At 41.1% G+C, this 23,817-nt stretch overlaps 1 protein-coding gene across 4 annotated transcripts in view; it reads left to right on the top strand.

Annotated features, from left to right (window-relative positions):
* The window catches only part of SUPV3L1 (Suv3 like RNA helicase), a 28,896-nt gene extending 5,891 nt beyond the window's left edge, over positions 1–23,005 (top strand). Inside the window, exons 3-15 of one of the 4 annotated variants that reach the window (XM_063727082.1) lie at positions 320–427; positions 1,517–1,631; positions 3,140–3,308; positions 5,527–5,638; positions 9,052–9,129; positions 10,852–10,943; positions 12,250–12,430; positions 13,001–13,094; positions 14,175–14,394; positions 16,331–16,411; positions 16,759–16,935; positions 21,704–21,852; positions 22,510–23,005. In XM_063727082.1, coding sequence (XP_063583152.1) covers positions 364–427; positions 1,517–1,631; positions 3,140–3,308; positions 5,527–5,638; positions 9,052–9,129; positions 10,852–10,943; positions 12,250–12,430; positions 13,001–13,094; positions 14,175–14,394; positions 16,331–16,411; positions 16,759–16,935; positions 21,704–21,852; positions 22,510–22,945 — 1,968 coding nt within the window. In that variant the 5' untranslated portion in view covers positions 320–363 and the 3' untranslated portion in view covers positions 22,946–23,005. 4 annotated transcript variants of the gene reach the window in all.
* The last annotated feature ends 812 nt before the right edge of the window (positions 23,006–23,817 follow it).

The raw sequence follows: 23,817 nt of genomic DNA, 5'->3' as shown, positions 1-23,817 counted from the left end.
AGCTTGGTCAGGATTGTGTGACCCCTTGTGTGACCTGGCTGTTTTAGTCTGGAGACACGTCCCTGCCCTTTGCTTTTGGCTGAGTGGGAGACTGGCGAGGCTCACCTGGTGAGCCATACTGCACAGCAGAGGAGCTGCAGGTGCGGCCTTCCTTCATGCTGTGCTAGGACTGCAGTTTTACCCCAGATTGTAATAAACCAGCTGTACTACCAAAAAAAAAGAAAACAAAAAGACTCTTTGATGAGTTTGGTGTGGTGTGTCTGTGTGCTTTTTAAAATGAGAACTACACCTTACATCTTTTCATTTTGTGTTTCTACAGCTCGTCTCTTCCACCAAGCTTTCATAAGCTTTAGAAATTATATTATGCAGTCTCATTCCCTGGATGTGGACATTCACATTGTTTTGAATGATATTTGCTTCGGTGCAGGCAAGTGTTTAGAGACTTTTTAAAATCCTGTTGAACATACCTTCTATTTCTTCTCATACTTCATGCTCATTTCTCTAGAAGGGCTTATTTGGTTTAGAATGGGTCTGGTAACATCCTCTGTAAATAATTCAGTGCTTTGACAGGATGACTTCTAGGTTGTTTGCTTTTATATTGGGTCCCTGAGCTAGTTATTACATCACCCATATGTCTTAGACTGGAGGAAGACTGGGGCCCAGTGAAATAAGCTCTCACACAAGTTAGAATTAGTGCATAGCAGATTCCATCTGTTTTCGCCACTGGCTTCCTTCTCCCTCACATCAGGACAAAGTTCTTGCTATAAAAGAAAAAAAAAAGTCAAAATATCATAATTTTATTCCCACAGGCAGTTTGGCTTTGGTTATGTATTTGACTCTTAGACCTGTACCTTGTGCCCAGCACTGAGGATACAACACAGAATGGGACATGCCCCAGCCTCCTCTCAGAGCCACTAAGATGTGGAGAATTCTTGCTGAGGAACAAACACATGTTTTGCCTGTCTGTGGTTTTTGAAGTTTAAAAAATGTTTGCGCCTTCATCTCTGTAATATACATGTCTAGGTTCTTTATTTTTAATTTAACTTTTGCCAGTGCTAATCTTTGCCTGTTTGTACTAAAGGAGTAGAACGTGGTGGTTGCTAGCCAATTTCCTGAAAATATAAATGAAATTAAAAGGGAAAACGTTAAGACAAAACAGGATCCCAGAAAAGGATAAGGCCCGTAACTTCAGGACTTTTCTACTTTTTTTTCTTTTCTTCCTTTTTTTTTTTTTTTTTTTTTTTGAGACAGGGTCTCACTCTGTCACCCAGGCTGGAGTGCAGTGGCTCAGTCTCAGCTCAGTGTGTAGCCTCAACTTCCTGGGCTCAAGCCATCCTTCCAGGTCAGCTTTCCAAAGTGCTGGGATTGTTGACATGAGCTACTGTGCCCGGAGAGGACTTTTCTTTTTACCCTGGCAATGCCCCCGCAACTTAGCTTGTTAAAAAAAAGATTTCACTAAATTTAGTTACAAATTTTATGTAGACTGCACATGTTAATACAGTGTTTTATTTTCCAGCTCATGAGGATGATTTATTTCCATTTTTCTTGAGACATGCCAAACAAATATTTCCTGTGTTGGACTGTAAGGATGATCTACGTAAAATCAGTGACTTAAGAATACCACCTAACTGGTTAGTTTCTCCATTTGTGGATTTGAAATTTTCAGTTTCTAATCTTGGATGATTCGTGGTCATTATTTTTTTTTATTGTATTCTAGATAACAAATTATAAGGAGTCTGGATTAGGTTGTTTTCCTAAAATAAAAAGAGGCAGTTAACTCTTTTAGGCAATTCACTGGTATCTCACCTTGATCCGGATTGAGTGTGGTTTTAGGTTTTATTAGGGCAGATCTAGAATAGCCCTGACTTAAGGGTGTTGTCCTTAAGTCTAAGCTATGGCCTTCCTGGTGTTTTAGCTGAGCGCCTGGGTGTTAATTTCTTTCCACCATGGCTGGAACTGCAACATCCCCTAGCCCTTGAGACATCTTTGAGACTTTCCACTCAAACACTTGGTAGGCTGCTCATTCCTAGACCCTGCCGATTCTTACGTTGTACATGGTTAGCCCAGCCCTTGGCCAGGAACTCACAGGTAACCCCCACACAGACTTCTGGGCTCTCCTTCTATGCATCCTTCTCTTCCACACTCTATTCTTCACATTTTAGCTGCTGAAGCAGCTCTGAGCTTGATCTCTGCTGCTCACTTCAGTGGGACTGTCATATTCTGCTTGGGTTCCGCCTCCCTGTGCCTTGCTGGGGTGCAGTACGGCTCATCCCAAGTGTTCTTTTCTTTCAAGGATTGCAGTCCCGCACTGCCTGTGGCCCATGTCCCCACACATTTACTGCATGTATTTTGCCCTGCTTTGTACTTGTTTTTTTTGTTTGTTTGTTTTTGAGACAGAGTCTCACTCTGTCCCCCAGGCTGGAGTTCAGTGGTGCGTTCTCGGCTCACTGCAACCTCCACCTCCCAGGTTCAAGTGACTCTCCTGCCTCAGCCTCCTGAGTAGCCAGGATTACAGACGTGTGCTACCACACATGGCTAATTTTTGTATTTTTAATAGATACGGGGTCTCACCATGTTGGCCAGGCTGGTCTCAAACTCCTGACCTCAGGTGATCCTCCTGCCTTGGCCTCCCAAAGTGCTGGGATTACAGGCTTGAGCCACCATGCCCCACCTGTACTTGTTTTTAGTGGGAGGGCAAGTCTAGTGCCAGTTATTGCACTATGGCCAGAGGTAGAAGACTCCGTTATTATATTTGGTATGTTGGAATCCAGGGGCCTGGGAATGTTTGCTTTTAGAGTCGTGTGTTTACAGCTGTGGGAATGATGTGAACATAGTATGGAACTGATAGCAGCTTAAATTTATTTTTAGTAACCGCTGAGAAAAAGAGATTTGTACAATGGGAAAAATATCCAAGACATTAATTTGCATTTGGGTTTTTCTGTCCTCTAGTTAGTAAATGCCGTTCTTGGAGACCAGTCATTATTTTAATGTGGATATGAAACCCATTGTTTAGTTTTTCAAAGACTTGATCTTGTGAATATTAAGAGGACATTTCATTTGGAATTTGTTTCATTTGCTTTCTTTGCCAGGTTGGATTTTGAGGTTAATGGATTAAGCTGTTTACCTACTCATGTTTTAGGTACCCAGATGCTAGAGCCATGCAGCGGAAGATAATATTTCATTCAGGCCCCACAAACAGTGGAAAGACTTATCACGCAATCCAGAAATACTTCTCAGCAAAGTCTGGAGTGTATTGTGGCCCTCTAAAATTACTGGCACATGAGATCTTCGAAAAGAGTAATGCTGCTGTCAGTATATTACCAAATATTTGCTCATTTTTTTCTTAATTTTCATTTTTGGTGGGAGTGGGAAAAAATGTTTGTAGTAATTTACAGTTAACAAGAAATTACCATATTTCATTGTATCTAAGAGGCTGTCAATTGTAAGGTGTACCATTATTTTTATACAGTTAAGAAAGAAAAAGATGCTACTGACTGACTCTGACATGCTATCAATTCTTTTTTTTTTTTTTTTTTTTTTTGAGATGGAGTCTCGCTGTGTCGCCCAGGCTGGAGTGCAGTGGTGCGATCTCGGCTCACTGCAAGCTCCGCCTCTCGGGTTCATGCCATTTTCTTGCCTCAGCCTCCCCAGTAGCTGGGACTACAGGCGCCTGCCACCACGCCTGGCTAATTTTTTGTATTTTTAGTAGAGACGGGGTTTCACCGTGTTAGCCAGGATGGTCTCGATCTTCTGACCTCATGATCTGCCCGTCTCAGCCTCCCAAAGTGCTGGGATTACAGGCGTGAGCCACCGTGCCCGGCTCTATCAATTCTTAAGATGCATCTTGATTTCAGAGATACAAAAACGTGAAAACATGTGCCAGTACAGTGAATGAAATACAATATTAAAGAACATTTTACATATGTAGAGAAATGCAGAAAGTAACATACAAATAAGCTTGAACCTATTACACCACCTCATCATATCTTTACATTTTATCATACTTGCTTCCCTTAGTTTTTTAAGAAATAAAATATTGTTGCTATACTCAAAACTCTGTAGTCCTTTGCCCCCTCAGAGTTAAACACTACTCTATGATATTTAATTTACCTTTTATAGATTAGACCTCTGATGCTATCAACTAGAACTAATGATAAAGACTGAAGCCACCTTTTCAAAACTGAAAGGACTGAAGCCCTGTGGTCTGAGGCATCATTTTCACTAAATGGGCTACATTTTGGTTCATTGTTTTATTATGACTTTATAATGTGAGTTTAACCAGTTTTGGTAGGTAATTTGCATTCTCTTTTTTTTTTTCTGAACAGTTTGAGTAATTTACATACATAATGCTTCTTTATCTGTAAATACTTAAGAATGTTTCCTCAGAACAGACTTTTACGTAACCACAGGATATTTGTCTGAAGCAGGACATTTAATATTGATAGATTACTCTTACTTAATACACAATCCATATTCAAATTTTATCAATTGTCCAATTACACCCCATCCTTCACCCCTCCAGGGTTCTTTTCAGGGTCTCACACTGTATTTAGTTGTCATATCTCTAGTTTCCATTAATCTTGGACAGTTCCTCAGTCTTCCTTTGTCTTTCATAACCTGTACGTTTTGGAAGACTACAGGTCAGTTGTGTTGTGAACTGTCTCTCAGTTTGGATGTGTCTGGTGTTTCCCCATGATTAGATTCAGGCCATTATGATGACCAGCCATCCCAGTTTGCCTGGACTTCTCCAGATTTAGCACCAAGAGTCCTCCATTCTGGGGAACCCATTAGTCCTAGACAAACCAGAATGGTTGATCACCCTGATACAGCATTAATGTTGCTCCCTCTCAGGGAATTATAATAGGAGGTCTTTACATTCTTAAATTGTATTTATAATGTTCTTCTTGAGTATAGAAACAACTCATTTTAATGAAGTCAAATAGTTCAGAGATGTACAAAGTTAAAATGTGAAACTGCTGCAGTGTCTCATGCTTTTGTTACCTGAGGATTTAGCTGATTTGAGATGTTTCCAGGTTTACTCAAGTTGTGTAAGAGAGTGGCTCTTATTTTACTTTATTTTTTATAAAAGGGAAAAAAGCATTGGGAATTTTTTTTTTTTTTTGGAGACAGTCTTGCTCTGTCTCCAGGCTGGAGTGCAGTGGCATGATCTCGGCTCACTGCAACCTCCATCTCCCAGTTCAAGCGATTCCCTTGCCTCAGCCTCCCGAGTAGCTGGGACTATAGGTGCGCACCACCACTCCTAGCTAATTTTTGTATTTTTAGTAGGACGGGGTTTCATCATGTTGGCCAGGATGGTCTCTATCTCTTGACCTTGTGATCTGCCCACCTCAGCCTCCCAAAGTGCTGGGATTACAGGCATGAGCCACCATATCCGGCCGTGGAAACATTATGTTTTAACTGTGAAACAAACTAATTTGGTGGTAGTGGAGAGAACACTCTGTTAAATATCCAAAACGTATTTTTGCATTATTTTCAATAATTCTAGGTTTTTTTCTGTCTTTCTAGGGTGTGCCATGTGACTTGGTGACAGGTGAAGAGCGTGTGATAGTTCAGCCAAATGGGAAACAGGCTTCACATGTTTCTTGTACAGTTGAGATGTGCAGTGTTACAACTCCTTGTATGTATATGCTGTTTAAGAAACTATGGTTTGGTATTTTTAATTTTTTTTTTTTTTTCGAGACAGAGTCTTGCTCTGTTGCCCAGGCTGGAGTGCAATGGTACTATCTCGGCTCACTGCGACCTCTGCCTCCCCGGTTCAAGTGATTCTCCTGCTTCAGCCTCCCAAGTAGCCGGGATTACTGGCGCCCGCCACCACGCCCAGCTAATTTTTGTATTTTTACTGGAGACGGGGTTTCTCCATGTTGGTCAGGCTGGTCTCAAACTCCCGACCTCAGGTGATCTGCCCACCTCGGCCTCCCAAAGTACTGGGATTACAGGCGTGAGCCATTGCGCCTGGCCATGGTATTTTTAATTTTAAAATACACTTGAACATGTGAAATACGATTTTTTTGTGTGAAGAAAAAATTTTAAAATCTAGAAAGAGAGTAAGTATGACAAACATGCAATCCTGCCACCGCTGACAAATGCTTGCACCTGAAGTTCTTTCCCTTTTTCTCTTAAAAGAGCTAAAATGTTAATAAGTATAATTGAAATTTCCTTTGTACCACTCTCCAGTTTAATTCCTCTCTCTTCTTTTGTTCTAACTAGTAACAGATATTTGGTGTGTATAGTTTTCCTGTCTATTTTCAGGATATATATTATATCACTGATAAGTATTATCAGTATTCTAGATTGTTGTGTTTTAAAACATTTATGTGATTATTATATTATTATTGTTCTACCACTTGCTTGGTTACTCCACAAATGTGTTTAGATCTATCTAGTCTTATTGAAGTATCTATAGCTACATATTTGTAGTTGTTTCATTTAAACTGTTTTATAGTATTCCATCTTAGGACTGAAATTATTTTTTCCCCATTTGTTAAAGGATATTTAGGTTGTTTAAAGTTTTTTCCTGTTATGTTCACTGCCACAATGAGCTTCTATTTAAAGTTGTTTTGTTTTGTTTTTGAGTCAGGGTCTCACTGTGTCACCCAGGCTGAAGTGCAATGGCGCAGTCATGGCTTACTGCAGCCTCGACCTCCTGGGCTCAAGCAATCCATCTGCTTTAGCCTCCTGAGTAGCTACAACTACAGGTGTGAGCCACCACACCCAGCTAATTTTTTATTAATAAATTTTTTGTGGAGATTGATTCTTGCTGTGTTGCCCAGACTGGTCTCTAACTCCTGGCCTCGTGTGGTCCTCCCACCTAGGTCTCCCAAAGCAGTGGGATTACAGGTATAACCCACCGCACCTGGCCTTAACATTTAAGTGAAAATTAACTTTTTCCTTATTATGTAAGCAATCATATCTTCATTATTGAAAATATAAAAATGTAAGCAAGCAAACAGAAGAAAACAAATGTACATAATTTCCCAGTCCCGCCTATCCGGAATCAATAGGTGTTAATTAACCCTATATATTTTCCAGACTTTGTCAATATTTGTGTTCATGTTGTGTATGCATATAGTTATATGTGCATGGTGGGTATGTATATTAAACAAATAGGAACGTACTTTACTATTTGGTAGCTTGCTTTTTTTCATTTTAATAATCAACTTTGTGAGATGAATAGTTTTTAAAAAATCAATACATTATAAAGTAATACATTGTACAATAGCACAGAAGTTTATAAGTCAGAATTTCTTCTCTACATCTTCTCTTCTAGTCTTGTTTGTACATATCCAGATCACTAAGTACTTTTTTTTTTTTTTTTTTGAGACAGGGTCTCACTCCTGTCGTCCAGGTGGGAGTGCAGTGGCACGATGACAGCTTATTGCAGTCGTGACCTCCTGGGCTCAAACAATCCTCCTGCCTCATTTTTAAATTTTTTTTTTTGTAGAGAAGAGGTCTCACTTCATTGCCCAGGCTGGCCTCGAACTCCCGGGCTGAAGCGATCCGCCTCGCCTCAGCCTCCCAAAGTGCTGGGATTACAGGCATGAGCCACCATGTCCGGCCTCAATAAGTAATTTTTAATCTGATGATTTTTCAATATAAAATTAGCTTTCTTTACTTTCCTAAGTGTCATTGTATTTTTAAATGTTCTCTTTTCAATTCTGTAGTATTTGGGGAAGAAAGTAAAAATATAATATATGAATTACAGGGAATAGAATAAGGTATTTGGAAGCATTTTAGCTTTAGAAAATGAGATACACTACTTTTTGCCATAGGGATGGATTTAAAACCCCTAAGAATGAGGATGACTGAGGCCCAAGGAATTATTTTTCCACTTCACTTTTGCTCCTGAGAGCTGCCTGGTTTCCTGTGGTAGAGATGCTTCATTAGTAAATGAAGGGCTGTCACCTCCTTGTTCTGGAACTTGCCTTCTTCTTTTACTTCTGTCCAGATGTGATAGTTCTCATCAGACAAATTCCCCAGGCTGTCTCTTAGATTGCAAAAAAACAGGACAAGTGGAACTGCTAAATTTGGGAGGCAGTGTGGTAGAGTACATAAGAGTATGGACTTGGAGCTGGGTGTGGTGACTTGTGCCTGTTAATTCTGGCTACTTAAGAGATTGAGATGGGAGGATCGCTTGAGGCCAGGAGTTCGAGGCCAGCCTGAGCAACATAGCAGGACCCTCATCTCTAAAGAAAAAAAAAATTTTTTTTTTGAGCTGGAGTCTTGCTGTGTTTTCCCAGGCTCGAGTGCAGTAGTGCAATCTTGGCTCACTGCAGCCTCCACCTCCCGGGATCAAGTGATTCTCCTGCCTCAGCCTCCAGAGTAGCTGGGACTACAGGCGCACGCCACCACGCCCGGCTAATTTTTGTATCTTTAGTAGAGACAGGGTTTGACCATGTTGGCCAGGATGGTCTCGATCTCCTGACCTTGTGATCCGCCTGCCTTGGCCTCCCAAGAAAATGTTTTTAAAATTAGCTGGTCATGGTGCTGCGTGCCTGTAGTCCCAGCTGCTTGGAAGCTGAGGCAGGAGGATTGCTTGAGCCTAGGAGTTTGAAGTTACAGTGACCTATGATTGTGCCACTGGACTCAGGCTGTATGACAGTGAGACACTGTTAGAAAGATCATTTTCAACCCAGGAGTTCAGGGCCATCCTGAGCAACAGTGATACCCTGTATCTAAATTAAAAAGAAAAAAAAAAGAGTATAGACTTTGGAGCTAGATGGCCTGGGTTTGAATTTCATCTCTGCACTTACTTACTGTATAACTTAAAGCAAGTAACTTAATTTCTCTGGGCCTCTGACTTTTCTGTCAAATGGAGATAGTGATAATACTTAACCTCATAGATTTGTTGTGAGGATTAAGGAGGAGGTACTTAAGAGGAGGTAAAACACTTAGAACAAACCTGCTGGAAAAGAGGAACCCAGTAAGTGATGGTGGTAGTGGTGATGGTGATGCTTGAATTTTGGTGTTGGAATTTGTTTATAATACTATTTAAGTAGATGGTATTGCTCATGTTAACTTTTTTATTTTAAGATGAAGTGGCAGTAATTGATGAAATTCAAATGATTAGAGATCCAGCCAGAGGATGGGCCTGGACCAGAGCACTTCTAGGTTGGTGGTCGTAATGCTATAAAACCCGTGCTTCATGACATCTGCGCTGAGATGCATTTTTATCTGCTTGCCATTGCCAACCGAATAGAGTTACCTAGAACCTTTCTTTTTGACACAAAAAAGTCAACTAAGTATGAGTTTTTATTTTCTAAATATTATTTTGATAATGGGAAATCCATTTTTTCCTGTGCTAAAATTAGCATAACCATGTAATTAAAGTTAAAATGTTCAAATCTCATATTTACACAACTACAATTTATGTTTTGGTGTGTTTCATGCTAGTCTTTTTTTTTGTATGTGCATATGGTGTTTTGAGAACATCTAATTTTGTATCTTGCTGTTTTTCATGTGACATTTTTCATATTACATATTAATATGATTACATATCTCTATTGAAGGGCAATACTGTAATTTGCTCCATAGAGTTGAACCTTTTTTTCCCTATTACTAATAACGCTGCAGTAAAAATTTTTGTGGGCAAAGCTTTTTATTTTTTGAGACAGGGTCTTGCTCTGATGCCCAGGTTGGAGTGTGGTGGCACAGTTGTGGCTCACTGCAGCCTTGACCTCCTGGGCTCAAGCAGTCCTCCCATCTCAGTCTTCCGAGTAGCTGGGACCACAGCTGTTTGCTGACATGCCCCCCGGTTAATTTTTAAATTTTTTGTAAAGACAGAGTCTCCCTATGTTGCCCAGGCTGGTCTTGAACTCCTGGGTTCAAGCACTCTCCCCACCTCAGCCTCCCCAAATGCTGGGATTACAGGCATGAGCCACTACACCCAGCTTATTTTTTATTTTTTTAATTATTTCTTTAGGATAGGCTCCAAGGAGTTCTTGAGGTCCATAGACATGAATGAACATTTCTACTGGTTGATGTTGGAGTGAATTTTTGATCATGTTTTAGGGCAGGTGTTTTCAAATTTAAAAACAAATAGCTGAACTTGGCCGGGTGCGGTGGCTCACGCCTGTAATCCCAGCACTTTGGGAGGCCGAGGCTGGCCGATTGCTTGAGGCAAGGAATTCAAGACCAGCTTGGCCAACATGGCGAAACCCCGTCTCTACTAAAAATATAAAAATTAGCCAGGCGTGGTGGCGCATGCCTGTAATCCCAGCTACTCCAGAGGCTGAGGCACAAGAATCACTTGAGCCTGGAAAGGAGATATTGCAGTGAACCACAGTGAACCGAGATCATGCCACTGCACTCCAGCCTGGGTGACAGAGCAAGACTCTGTCTCACGAAAAAAAAAAAAAAGCTGAACTCTTTTTTTTAAACAAAGAGTATACATTGAAGCCTGTTATGTAAAATACGTGGAAGTGGATCTGCTCAGGGATAAAGAGCTTGGAGTTTCTTCTGCTCTCCAGCCCCCAACCTCTGAGGTACCTCAGCGATTCCATGGAGCCTAATGTGAAAAACACAAGTATAGGACCTGTGTTCAGTACTTAGCATCCAAATGCCAGCTTCTAATCCTGGCTCGTTTCACTCTGATAGAGTTGAAACTTTGGCCAAAGCAATTTAAAAGGCCTGAGATTAATAAAAATTGGATAATCTTTGCCCACTAGAAGCTGGTGATTATTTCAAGGTTTGCATCAGAGATAATATTTTTGAAAATACTTGGTAAGGTTGTAAAGCAATATGTAAGCCAACGTAAAGTACTTTGACTATGTAAAGTGTTGTATATTTAATTATAAATCTTTAAAATTAAGAAACCCAGTTTTGCATTGACAGGACTGTGTGCCGAAGAGGTTCATTTGTGTGGAGAACCTGCTGCTATTGACCTAGTGACGGAGCTTATGTACACAACGGGGGAGGAAGTGGAGGTATTCGATTAGATGCTTTGTTCTCCAGGTGACATATCAAATAGTCCAGAGTACCTAGGCAGTGGCTTCAGAGGCCCTAGATAATGCCAGCGTCAGAACTTAACTAAAAAGAAAGCTTCATTTTCTTGTGATCAACTACACCATATATATTTGATTGAACCTCATGATCTGAAGTTCTGACAGAGTGGTCATCACACCCTAAGTCTTCCAAGAGTACAGGAAATTCTTCACTTCTTGACAAAACCTTGTGGGGCTTGAGTAGATCTCTTTGAATTAAATAAATCAGTACTCTTAGAAGTTGGAGACCCAGCAAGTTTGTCATTTTCAAAGTCTTGTATGTCAGATATTGGGGCCTTTGATACACATCTAATTGCCAGACACAGTTTATATTCCTTTTTGAAATTCTTAGAATTGGAAGTAACTGGTTTCCTTTTAATCCTACTTCTCTTTTTCTTTACCAGAGTTCTATAATAAAATGAATTATTATTATTATTTTTTTTTTTATTATTATTATTATTTTTTGAGGCAAGGTCTCACTCTGTTACCCAGGCTGGAGTGCTGTGGTGCAATCACAACTCACTGCAATCTCAGCCTCCTGGACTCAAGTGATCCTCCCACTTCAGCCTCCCAAATAGGTGGGACTACAGGTGTTTGCCACCATGCCCATCTAATTTTTTATTTTTGGAGCAGAGGGCATCTCACTGTGTTACCAAGGCTGGTCTCGAACTCCAGTGCTCAAGCAGTTCTCCCACCTTGGCCTCCCAAAGTGCTGGGATTATAAGCAGAAGCCGAGGAAATGGTTTTGAATTAGCCTGTTATTTTAGTTTTGTGCTCAGTTTTCAAGGAGAGATAGTAGAATGTAGTGGAAGAAATTTTGGAGTCCATTCTGTGTTTTGCCATTCTTAGCTTTGCATTCTTTAGACAAGTCACAGAAGGTTAGACTTGCAAAATGTGCCTCAGACATTAATTTTTTATTGGGCTCAGTTTTACTATTTTATAAAATGGAAATAGCAGTTAATAACCTTTCTGAACTTAACACATTGCCATGAAAATGAAATATATGAGAAAAAGCTTTGAAAATAGATGAAACACTCTATTTCATCTTATTAATTTAGAGATGCCAATGAGAAGTGATGGTAACACTTATAATATCAAAATAAATGTTTTTCTGTGTTTTCTTTTGAAAAACATTGGTACTTATCAGTTTTTAGCTACTCTTAACTGCATTACAAGCTTTTCACTTAATTACTAGTCACAAGAAGTTGAGTTGGGTGTGTCATTTTGCCATTTCATGTCTTTATTGTAGGTTCGAGACTATAAGAGGCTTACCCCCATTTCCGTGCTGGACCATGCACTAGAATCTTTAGACAACCTTCGGCCTGGGGACTGCATTGTCTGTTTTAGCAAGAATGATATTTATTCTGTGAGTCGGCAGATTGAAATTCGGGGATTAGAATCAGCTGTTATATATGGCAGTCTCCCACCTGGTAATTATTGACTTTCCTCGTGACAAGATATGAAATCTCCTATCTTTGCAATTTATGTTGAGATATGTATAAAAAATAGTATGAGATATGTATAAAAAATAGTAAACAATATTGAATTAAGCTGCTTGATGTATTGGTAATTTGTTAAACGTCATATAAAATAAATTTTCTATTTCATCTTAGTGGAAATAGAAGTATTTTAATTATAGTTCTTGTTAGTTGCTGCTATTATTAGACTGTATCTTAAATGTTGAGTTTATTATTTTCTTACAGAAATGTCATTGAAATCTGGACTTGACCATGTCCTTTTAAGTTGTAGTCCTGAAATCTGTGTCCTCAGGAATAAGGCTAGTATGGTGGGGGATTGTGTTGCTATATGATGGAGTATTTGAAGGAATGGATGTAAAGGATAAGTGGCTCCTTGAGGATATAAAGAAATAAAGTTTGAAACAGTAAAGGTTTTATCATTAAAAATGGGAAGAACAGGAGGTGAGGGTTTCCAAGATGTACTTAGCTTGATGTAATAAAAGACTGAGAACACTGATTTAACATAAATTGTTCTTGTTTTAGGGACCAAACTTGCTCAAGCAAAAAAGTTTAATGATCCCGATGACCCATGCAAAATCTTGGTTGCTACAGATGCAATTGGCATGGGACTTAATTTGTAAGTAACTTGTTTTTAATAAGCATGAATATTCGGTGAGTTAAATGGTGGTTTTTTGTTTTTCAATTTTCTAATTGGCATTAATGACCAAACACTTTGATTTGGGAGAGTAAATATTATAGGCTAGATTTGAGGTTTATGTTGCCTACACCTGTTGAGGGAAATAAAAAGAAAATATTAAATAGTGCCAGGACTTTTCTTAGGGACAGGGTCTTGCTCTATTACCCATGCTGGAGTGCAGTGATCCAGTTGTAGCTCACTGCAGTCTTGAACTCCTGGGCCCAAGTGATCCTCCTGCCTCAACCTCCAGAGTAGCTAGGACCGCAGGGCACACCACAAAGCCTGGTTATTATTTTTTTTTTGGGGTAGTGACAAGGTCTTACCCTGTTGCCCAAGCTAGTCTCTAACTCCTGGCCTCCAGTGATCTTCCCACCTCAGCCTCCCAAAGTGCTAGGATTAGAGGCATGAGCCACTAACTCGGCCCACACTAGGACGTTTGAATGCTGCCCTCCACTACTGCTAACCTATTGTACTACGTCACTTTATTTTCAGTTTCTCAGTCAGGTGTCTGAGTGCCTATTATGCATTTGGGGCTAGTTATTATCTCTAAATGATAACAATGTTAAGCCTAAAAATTATTTATTTATGTATTTATTTATTTTTGAGACAGAGTCTCACTCTGTGCCCCACGCTGGAGTACAGTGGTATGATCATGGCTCACCACAGCTTCAAACTCCTGGGCTCAAGCGGTCTTCCTGCCTCAGCCCCCTGAGTACTAGAGCTACAGGCACACACCACTGAACCTAGCTGATGTTTTTAATTTTTTGTAGAGACTTGGGTCTTGCTATGTTGCCCAGGCTGGTTTTGAACTCCTGGCCTCAAAACAGTCCTCGTGCCTCAGCCTCCCAAAGTGCTGGGATTATGGGTGTGAGCCACTGTGCCAGACCTTCCTTAATTTTGTAAGTGGCAGTCAAGGTTGCAAGAGGACCTAAGCTAGTATTGGAGTGAGCATTATGCAGTGACCCAAGTATTGAAGGGTTTTTCATCCAGTCTGCAGGATCACTTTTATTTCTGTTTCAGGAGCATAAGGAGAATTATTTTTTACTCCCTTATAAAGCCCAGTATCAATGAAAAGGGAGAGAGAGAACTAGAACCAATCACAACCTCTCAAGCCCTGCAGATTGCTGGCAGAGCTGGCAGATTCAGCTCGCGGTTTAAAGAAGGAGAGGTTACAACAATGAATCACGAAGATCTCAGTTTATTAAAGGAAATTTTGAAGAGGCCTGTGGATCCTATAAGGGTAAGGTGTAACATGTTAATTACTACTTCTCTGTGGAGGACAGTGATTCTTTCCCTCACCCACCATCCAGACTCTCACCTCAGACACATTTCTGGATACAGACATAAGTGAAAGAAAATTTTGTGCCATGAAAACTGCATTAAAAAAAGCCCTCCTTTATTGCTTTGGAGCGCCACAGAGATCCTTTGATCAGAGAATGGTATGCGAGTGAAGGTCCAGATTGACAAAGTTTAGTGAGCCTGCTTTGCCTTTACTTCCTTCTGGAATCTAGCAGCGGGAAGGAACAGGGAGGAAAGCAGTTTCTTCAGCTGAGCACACAGAGCTACATTAGTGGACTGAAAAATGACCAGAAGCCTGAATATAGACGAAACCCTTGAGTATGGGGCAAAAACAGCTCTAAGCAATACAACTTCATCCAGTGAGGAGAAGGTTAAATTTTGGTTAATATTAGTTAATGAGTTAGAATTAACTCATTTTTGAAACAAACTTTCTAGTAATAGTTAAAATTTAAAGTTCCCTGGAAAATTCACTTACGTGGCTTATGTTCTCATTTGTCTGTGACACTAGATGAAGGGGAATATAGACATGAGATCGTGCAGGGAGAAGCATGCAGGGAGAAGCTTCCAGGGGAAGGCTGTGCTGGAATCATTTCTGTAACTTGTTAGCAGTACAGTTAGGTTCGTGGGTGGCTCCCGTGACCTCCCTGCTTGCCTCCTGGGCACCTCATGTCTTGGACTCTTCTTCCCTCCCTTATGACTATCTCTCTTGCCTCTTTTCCTCTGTCTTTTTCATTCACTTTCTCTCTCTGTTTCATACTTCATTCCTTATACTTACCTGTGGCCATGTCCTAACGCTGTAATGTGTAGCTAAAGAGAATTCACTTCCAGTTTAAAAATGTTCTCATGTCTTTCTAGATGTATGTATATATGTTAGTTTTATTGCCTTGGTTAAAGTGACTGGGTTTTTCTTATTCATTTTAATTCATTGAGGAAAACTGAGACATGGAAAATGGTTTTACCCTGGAAAACAGGTTTTTCTTTCCTTTTTTTTTTTTTGAGATAGTGTTTCACTCTGTTACTCAGGCTTCAGTGCCGTGGCATGATCACGGCTCACTGTAACCCCAATCTCCTGAGCTCAGGAGAGCCTTGCACCTCAGCCTCTTGAGCAGCTGGGACTCTAGGTGCTCACCACCATGCTTGGCTGATTTTTAAAAAATTTTTTGTAGAGATGGGAATCTCCTTATGTTGCCCAGGCTGATCTTGAACTACTGTCCTCAAGTGATCCTCCCACCTTGGCCTCCCAAAGTGTTGGGATTACAGGCATGAGCCACTGCGCCTGGCCATAAAATCTTTTTAGACGGAGTCTTGCTCTGTCGCCAGGCTGGAGCGCAGTGGCGTGATCTCGGCTCACTGCAAGCTCTGCCTGCTGGGTTCAAGTGATTCTCATGCCTCAGCCTCCCAAGTAGCTGGGATTACAGGCACGCACCACCACACCCAGCTAATTTTTGCATTTTTGGTAGAGACGGGGTTTCACTACATTGGGCAGGATGGTCTCAATCTCCTGACCTCGTGATCCGCCCACCTTGGCCTCCCAAAGTGCTGGGATTACCGGCATGAGCAACCGCGCCCAGCCTATAAAATCATTTTTTATACGCTGCCAGATCATCATAGGTTTTAGAAATATGACTAAAATGTAAGCAAAAGACTAATTTCTCAGTGGCCATAATCTGTCATTTTTACTAAATCATCTCATCAACTTTTCTAATTGGTAATAAATGGTAAAATGATATTTTTTTTTCTTTTACTCAAATTCTTGGCATTTACTTCATTTGGTGAGAGCTTGGCCTGAATAGGACTTTATCATGCAATAACTTAAGAAAATTTGTCCTTTTTTTAAAAAAAAATCAGTTTATGATTGTTTTTTCTTTTACTAAAAGGCAGCTGGTCTTCATCCAACTGCTGAGCAGATTGAAATGTTTGCCTACCATCTCCCTGATGCAACACTTTCCAATCTCATTGTAAGTGGAAACTCCCTTTCAAATCTCCCCTAAAAATGTTGATATGTCAAGTGATTACTGGTTAACCTCATGAGCATGAATGGATAGTCTGCCTTTGAGAAGTTGCTATTTATAAAATTTATTTTACAAGCGAAAATTTTTTCTCAAAATCTTTTGGGACTTTAGTCCTGAGGAATTTCCTCTCAGTATTTCAGGTGGGGAAGGATATGAGGGAGTGATTAAAAGCAAGCCTTTATGGAAATTTGTTCTGGATTAAAGAGATTGTCTTTTATAGACTTGAGTATGTTATTCATTGTTCATTTTAATTCACTTAGGCAGTCCAGTAATTTCTGTCTTTTTTTCCCCAGGATATTTTTGTAGACTTTTCACAAGTTGATGGGCAGTATTTTGTCTGCAATATGGATGATTTTAAATTTTCTGCAGAGTTGATCCAGCATATTCCACTAAGTCTGCGAGTGAGGTATGTTTTCTGCACAGCCCCTATCAACAAGAAGCAGCCTTTTGTGTGTTCTTCACTATTACAGGTAAGCCTTTATCTTTAAGCTATTTTGAGTTCCTTCCGGTTGATGCAGGTTCCCCAAACAGTACTTTGTTATTCAAAATAAAATAATTAGAAGAGTACTCTGTAATATGAGAGACTTGGTAAAAACTTAAATAGTGGTTAATAGTAGCAATAGTGTTCAGTTTTCATAAGTGTAAAGCACTGAGCCAGGGGTTACTGTCTTGTATGAGCACCATGCCAGGGTTCTAGCCCCTTTTAACTCATTTGGGTAGGGATGCAAATCTCTGACTTCTGAGAAGCACAGGATTCCTGGGGGCCAGGAAGGACAGTGGACTATGGAGAACCATAAATCTCTACCAAGGCTGGGTGCAGTGGCTCACGCCTGTAATCCCAGCACTTTGGGAGGCCAAGGCGGGTGGATCACCTGAGGTCAGGAGTTCGAGACCAGCCTGGCCAAGCTGGTGAAACCCTGTCTCTACTAAAAATACAAAAATTATCCAGGCATGGTGGCGGGCACCTGTAATCCCAGCTACTCGGGAGGCTGAGGCAGGAGAATCACTTGAACCCAGGAGGCAGAGGTGGCAGTGAGCCAAGATTGCACCATTGCACTCCAGCCTGGGTGACAGAGCGAGACTCTGTCTCAAAACAACAACAACAACAACAACAACAACAACAAAAAAAACTCTACCAAGGTTTATCATAACAATACTTTTTTTTATTTATTTTATTTTTGAGACAGGGTCTTGCTCTGTTGCCCAGGCTGGAGTGCAATGGTGCAGTCACAGCTCACTGCAACCTCAACCTCCCCAGCTCAAGTGATCCTGCCACCTCAGCCTCCCAAGTAGCTGGGACTACAGGCATGTGCCACCATGCCCAGCTAATTTTTGCATTTTTTGTAGAGACAGATCTCTCTATGTTACCCAGGCTGGTCTCGAGCTCCTGGAGGCAAGTGATCATCCCGCCTCAGCCTCCCAAAGTGCTGGGATTACAGGCATGAGCCACCTAGTCCAGCCTAATATTTTAATTATTAAAAATGTTTTTGAAAGGATCCAAATGTCCAACAAGAGGGAAAAGGTTAACTACATTATGGCATATCCACTTGATTGGATATTAGGAAGACATTGCAATGATAATTATGATTATAATGAAGAAATCTACATAAGTGATTACACTATAACAGTAAGTGAGGGAAGTGGTTCAGAGCTGTATGTACCTTATAAACATAACATGTTCTCTCACCTCCCGCCCTATTTCCTCTGCTTTGCATGCACTCCCCACCCCACTAAACCCAAAGGCCTCCTCTTCTCTGAATCTTGTCCTGACTCACTGAGGTTCACTGCCATTTCCTCTGTAGGCCTGAGCATTCTGCATATGAGCTATATTCTAATCAAATCTAGCTCTAAACTTATTTTTTAAATAACATAAATAGTCCAGTGCTGTGGCTCATGCCTGTAATCCCAGCACTTTGGGAGGCAGGAAGGATTACTTAAGCCTAGGAGTTTGAGAACATCTCCAGCAACATAGCAAGACTCTGCCCTTTAAAAAAAAATTACATAAATAATACATACTTTCTCTTTATACAAAATGAAAACATTACAGATAGCTTAAATGTGGCTCCCTCTCCAATCTTAGTCCTCTGAAATAACTACTTGTGTAAGTTTGTGTGTATCTTTGCAGACTGCTTTTCATTGCGTTTGCCTACGTGCATGTTCATGTGGAAACACTAGATTTGTTGTGAGGGTGCATTTCCCCATAAAAAATTATCTTTTTTTTTTGAGACAGAGTCTCACTCTGTTGCTCAGGCTGGAGTACAGTGGTATCATCTCAGCTCACTGCAACCTCTGCCTCCTGAGTTCAAGCGATTCTCGTGCCTCAGCCTCCTGAGTATTTGGGATTACAGGCACGTGCCATGTCTGGCTAATTTTTGTATATTTTGTAGAGGCGGGGTTTCGCCATGTTCCCCAGGCTGGTCACGAACTCCTGAGCTCAAGCAGTCTACCTGCCTCAGCCTCCCAAAGTGCTAGGATTACAGGCATGAGCCATTGTGCCCAGCCCTATCAACGTTATCTTAATGAATTACTCACAACTTGCCTTTTCTTTTTCTCTTAATAATATGTGTTAGAGATCTTCCATGTCCAGATGTTTACCTAGAAAGTATGTTTCTTAGAGCTGGCATTTGTGAAAAACTTAGCTAGCATAAGGTTGAAGTTTATGGAACAGTCTTAAACTGCCGTAAACTGACCTGAGTGGAACTCAGTCCCATGGCCTTGGCCCCATTCACACCGTCCTTTAAACAGCTATTCTAGTGAATAGACGCTCTTTACTAAGGTGTAGGGAGTCTCTGGAACATGCAGGTCAACAGTTGCTTGTTTTCTTAAGATAAGGTCTCACTGTGGCCCAGGCTGCAGTGCAGTGGCACAATCATAGCTCACTGTAACCCCAAACTCCTGGGCTCAGGCGATCCTTCCACCTCGGCCTCCTGAGTAGCTAGGACTACAGGTGTGCGCCATGATGCGCGGTGTGTTTTCTTTTTGAGATGAAGTCTCACTCTGTTGCCCAAGCTGGAGTGCAATGGTATGAGCTTGGCTCACTGCAACCTCCGCCTCCCAGGTTCAAGTGATTCTCCTGTCTCAGCCTCCCGAGTAGCTAGGATTACAGGCGCCCGCCACCATGCCTGGCTAATTTTTTGTATTTTTAGTAGAGATGGGGTTTCACCATGTTGGCCAGGCTGGTCTTGAACTCCCGACCTCAAGTGATCCACCCGCCTTGGCCTCCCAAAGTGCTAGGATTATAGGCATGAGCCGCCACGCCCAGCTGCTCCGTGTGTTTTTTGTTTAAAAATTAGAATATGAAATCTAGAGGCTTTTCCTTTTTTCTTGATCTTTGTCTTTACTGAACTATGAAAGAGCTCAATCACATTAATGACTTAGGATGCCTCTTAGGACTGTGATTTGGAAGCTGTGCTCCATGGAGCTCCTTTAGGGCCAGCTGCTGGATGGATGGATGGATGGATGGACGGACGGATGGGCGGGCATCTCTCCCTGCCCTCTCTGCATAGCTCCTTACTTAGCTCTTTTATGTATTGGGTTTCCACTAGTTGTTTGTGGCCAAAAAAAATAGAGCCACTGCCTTTATAAGATAACTTGAGAACTCATGCTTGGCCTGTCCTGCCTAGCAGGTAGTGTGGTCACATTTCTACTGTTTATGGCTATCCTACTTGGCATTTATTAAACTTAGCAGAGTGGACCAGACTGAATTTAACAAAATTGTGGCATTATTTAACCACAATTGATCTAAAACTGCTCTTCCTCTCTGAAGTATTAACCTTGCTTAGGTTAAGCATTTAGAGAGAATTTCCCCTAATTAGGAAATGAATCATTTGAAATCAGCTTGAATCTTGAAGCTGAAGATTTTATTTAAACTCTTGCTTGAGGGGTCTTACTGTGTGGTTGTATGTCTATCTTCTGTAGTACAGGTGATGTATAATATTGCCTAATGTCTGGAATGCAACATGGTTTTGAAAGCACATTCCCCAGCAGTGTCTTGTGGTTCAAGACAGGGCTGTGGTGTCTCACGTTACCAATGAGGAAGCTGAAGCAAAGAGTGGTGACTTGGCCAAAGCCACACAGCTCGCAGGAGGCAGATCCAAGATTGACTTCTGACCAGCCTTGCACCAGGCCACCTCAGAGGGTTTCTATATAATAAGGGAGGACAGCTGGGCACGGTGGCTCACGCCTGTAATCCCAGCACTTTGGGAGGCCAAGGCGGGTGGATCACGAGATCAGGAGTTTGAGACCAGCCTGACCAACATGGTGAAACCCCGTCTGCACTAAAAATACAAAAATTAGCTGGGCATTGTGGCAGGCGCCTGTAATCCCAGCTACTCAGGAGGTTGAGGCAGGAGAATCACTTGAACCCAGGAGGCGGAGGTTGCAGTGAGCTAAGATCGTGCCTGCAGCCTGGGTAACAGAGCGAGACTCCATCTCAAAAAAATAAAAAATAAGGGAGGACATTAACAAGATAGAGAAACTTAAGCTCGTATTTGAGGTTATAGGACTATTACATAATGAGATAGAAATAGGAGTCTTCAGGTACTGTCTGTCCATAGCTTAGAACATCACATATTCCTAAATAAGAGTTTAACAGGCTTAGGCCCTGGAAAGTTAGTCCTTCTACAGCTTCTTCTTTTTTTTTTTTTTTTTTTTTAACTTCTCCTTGTGGAGCAGGGATACCCTATAGGTAGTGTGCCCAGAGTAGCCCTTGAACTTCTGCTGCACATATTATTACCCTGGTTTTAGAAAAAGAAGGAAATCATCTTTTTTTGTTTTTTCTTTCTCCAAATGGTCTCACTCTGCTGGAGTGCAGTGGCACGATCATGGCTCACTGCAGCCTTGACCTCCCTGGGCTCATAATTCTCCACCTCAGCTTCCTGAGGAGTAGATGGAATCACAGGCACACAGCACCATGCCCAGCTAATTCTTTGTGTTTTTGTATAGATGGGGTTTCTCCATGTTGCCCCAGCTGGTCTCGAACTCCTGGGCTCAAGGGATCTACCCACTTCAGACTCCCAGAGTGCTGGGATTATAGACGTGAGCCACTGTACCTGGCCTTATAAAGTATTAAACGTTCTTTAAAATGTAGAAAAGTATAAAGGAGAAAAGAAACCACCTGTCTATTGAAATACAACCACAATTAATGTTTTGTTTTGCTTTCTTTTTTTTCTCTTTCTAATTATAGACTTAAGGGAATTCTGACACTTCTCTGAAACTCTTTTCCTCTTTCTCTCTCAGTTTGCCAGGCAGTATAGCAGGAATGAGCCCCTGACCTTTGCATGGTTACGCCGATACATCAAATGGCCTTTATTTCCACCTAAGAATATTAAAGACCTCATGGATCTTGAAGCTGTCCACGATGTCTTGGATCTTTACCTGTGGCTAAGGTACCAACATTTTTCCTTTATGTGCTCTCGTTTTTCTAGTAGGACAAATTAAAGGTTTTATGAATTTGTTTTTCTATTTCAAATTATGGACATATTTGCAAGATGCTCTATATTATGTCTGTTGTCCATAAAGGCAGTTCAACTGATGGAATGGTTTATACCCATTCCAAAAATGACTTGAGTTCTTGCAATTCTAGTTAAGATGGCTAGGTGAGAAGGAAGGTCCACTGGACTCCTGCTGGTCAAAGGATGGTCCTTGGACCAAAAGCATTGGTATCACCTGGGAGCTTGTTAGAACTAAGGAGTATCAGGCTAATCCCTGACTTGATCAGATTCTGCATTTTAACAAGATCCCTGGGTGATTCACTTGTACATTATTGTTTGAGAAGTCCTGTTCTAGGCCAGTGATTCTCAAAGGAGGGGCATGTCCCTCTCCAGGAGTGTATCAGAGTCTATTGAGGTACAGTGCCGACCCACCCTCAGGATGACATATTCCTCGGATGTGTGGGGGCAGAAATCAAGGTTGAGCAGAGGCACTGAAGAGAGTTTGCAAAAAGAACATTTAGAATTAATGTCAAGATGTAGGTGTGCCATTGAGAGTTGTCCAGTGACTGCGATAAGAGCTGTTGCTATAATGCTAATGTGTCTTTTTCCCAGCTACCGATTTATGGATATGTTTCCAGATGCCAGCCTTATTCGAGATCTCCAGAAAGAACTAGATGGTATTATCCAAGATGGTGTACACAATATCACTAAATTGATTAAAATGTCTGAGACGCATAAGCTGTTGAATTTGGAGGGCTTTCCATCAGGGAGCCAGTCACGATTGTCAGGAACCTTAAAGAGCCAAGCGAGAAGGACACGCGGCACCAAAGCTCTAGGGAGTAAAGCTACTGAGCCACCCAGCCCCGATGCAGGAGAGCTGTCCCTTGCTTCCAGATTGGTGCAGCAAGGACTCCTCACTCCAGACATGCTGAAACAGCTAGAAAAAGAGTGGATGACACAACAAACTGAACACAACAAAGAAAAAACAGAGTCTGGGACTCATCCAAAAGGGACGAGAAGAAAGAAGAAGGAACCTGATTCGGACTAGTTTTCTGTTCCTGTTTTTTTTTTTTTTTTTTAAATTTTGCAAATAAAAATTTATTTTGAATCCTTTTTCCTCACGTGCGTTTACTCCCTCCTCTAGTATTGTGGCTATCTGGTACTGGGGAATTTTTGGTGTGTGTGTGTGTGTTTTTGTTTTTTGTTTTTTTGCACAGAAAAATCACTCTTGATGACTAAACTTGTGTGGTTTTTTTTTTTTTTCAACATTTAGAAAATACTAGGATATCACAGAGGTTTAATTTAAATCTTTATATAATGGCCATTTGTAGAATAGTACTAAGACAGTGCACTATAAGGAACTCTGCATGGGAATAAAATCACTTTTGTGAATTGTTTGACCAGTTTCCTATGCCATGCTGAGGATGTCATGGATGCAGTTCTTTGACGAACATTGCTGTCTATTGTACCCATATATCAGAGGCTATTTAGGTGCTGGAAATATGCAATAAGCAAGACTGACAATCTTCTACCCTCATGGATCTCATATTTGGTAGGAGAGATAGGAACAGGTTAAATCCTGTCAGATCGGTGAGGGCAGAGATTGTAGTCTATTTCATTGCTGCATCCACAGTATCTGGAATATAGCAGAAACAAAATCAGTCTTTGTGAGATGAATGGGTGTAATTTTAGAGATGAATGCTAGAAAGAAGTAGAATAAGGAAAGAGTGATGCTGAGTGGCAGGGAAGGGCTGTTTTAGGTAGGGTGGTCTTCCATTGTCCAAAGGCCAGTCTGATGCATAGTGCCCTACACTTGTCCAATGAAGTTTTCAACCCTGTTCAGAAACCTAGCTAAAAGGGGTTTAAAGGTGGAAGCTTTGGAATTACACAGATATGGTTCCTTTTCATATCACAGCTTAG

This window comes from Pongo abelii, chromosome 8, assembly GCF_028885655.2.
Source record: "Pongo abelii isolate AG06213 chromosome 8, NHGRI_mPonAbe1-v2.0_pri, whole genome shotgun sequence".
In the NCBI taxonomy this organism is placed as follows: Eukaryota; Metazoa; Chordata; class Mammalia; order Primates; family Hominidae; genus Pongo; species Pongo abelii.
This window is presented reverse-complemented; position numbering and strand designations above follow the sequence as displayed.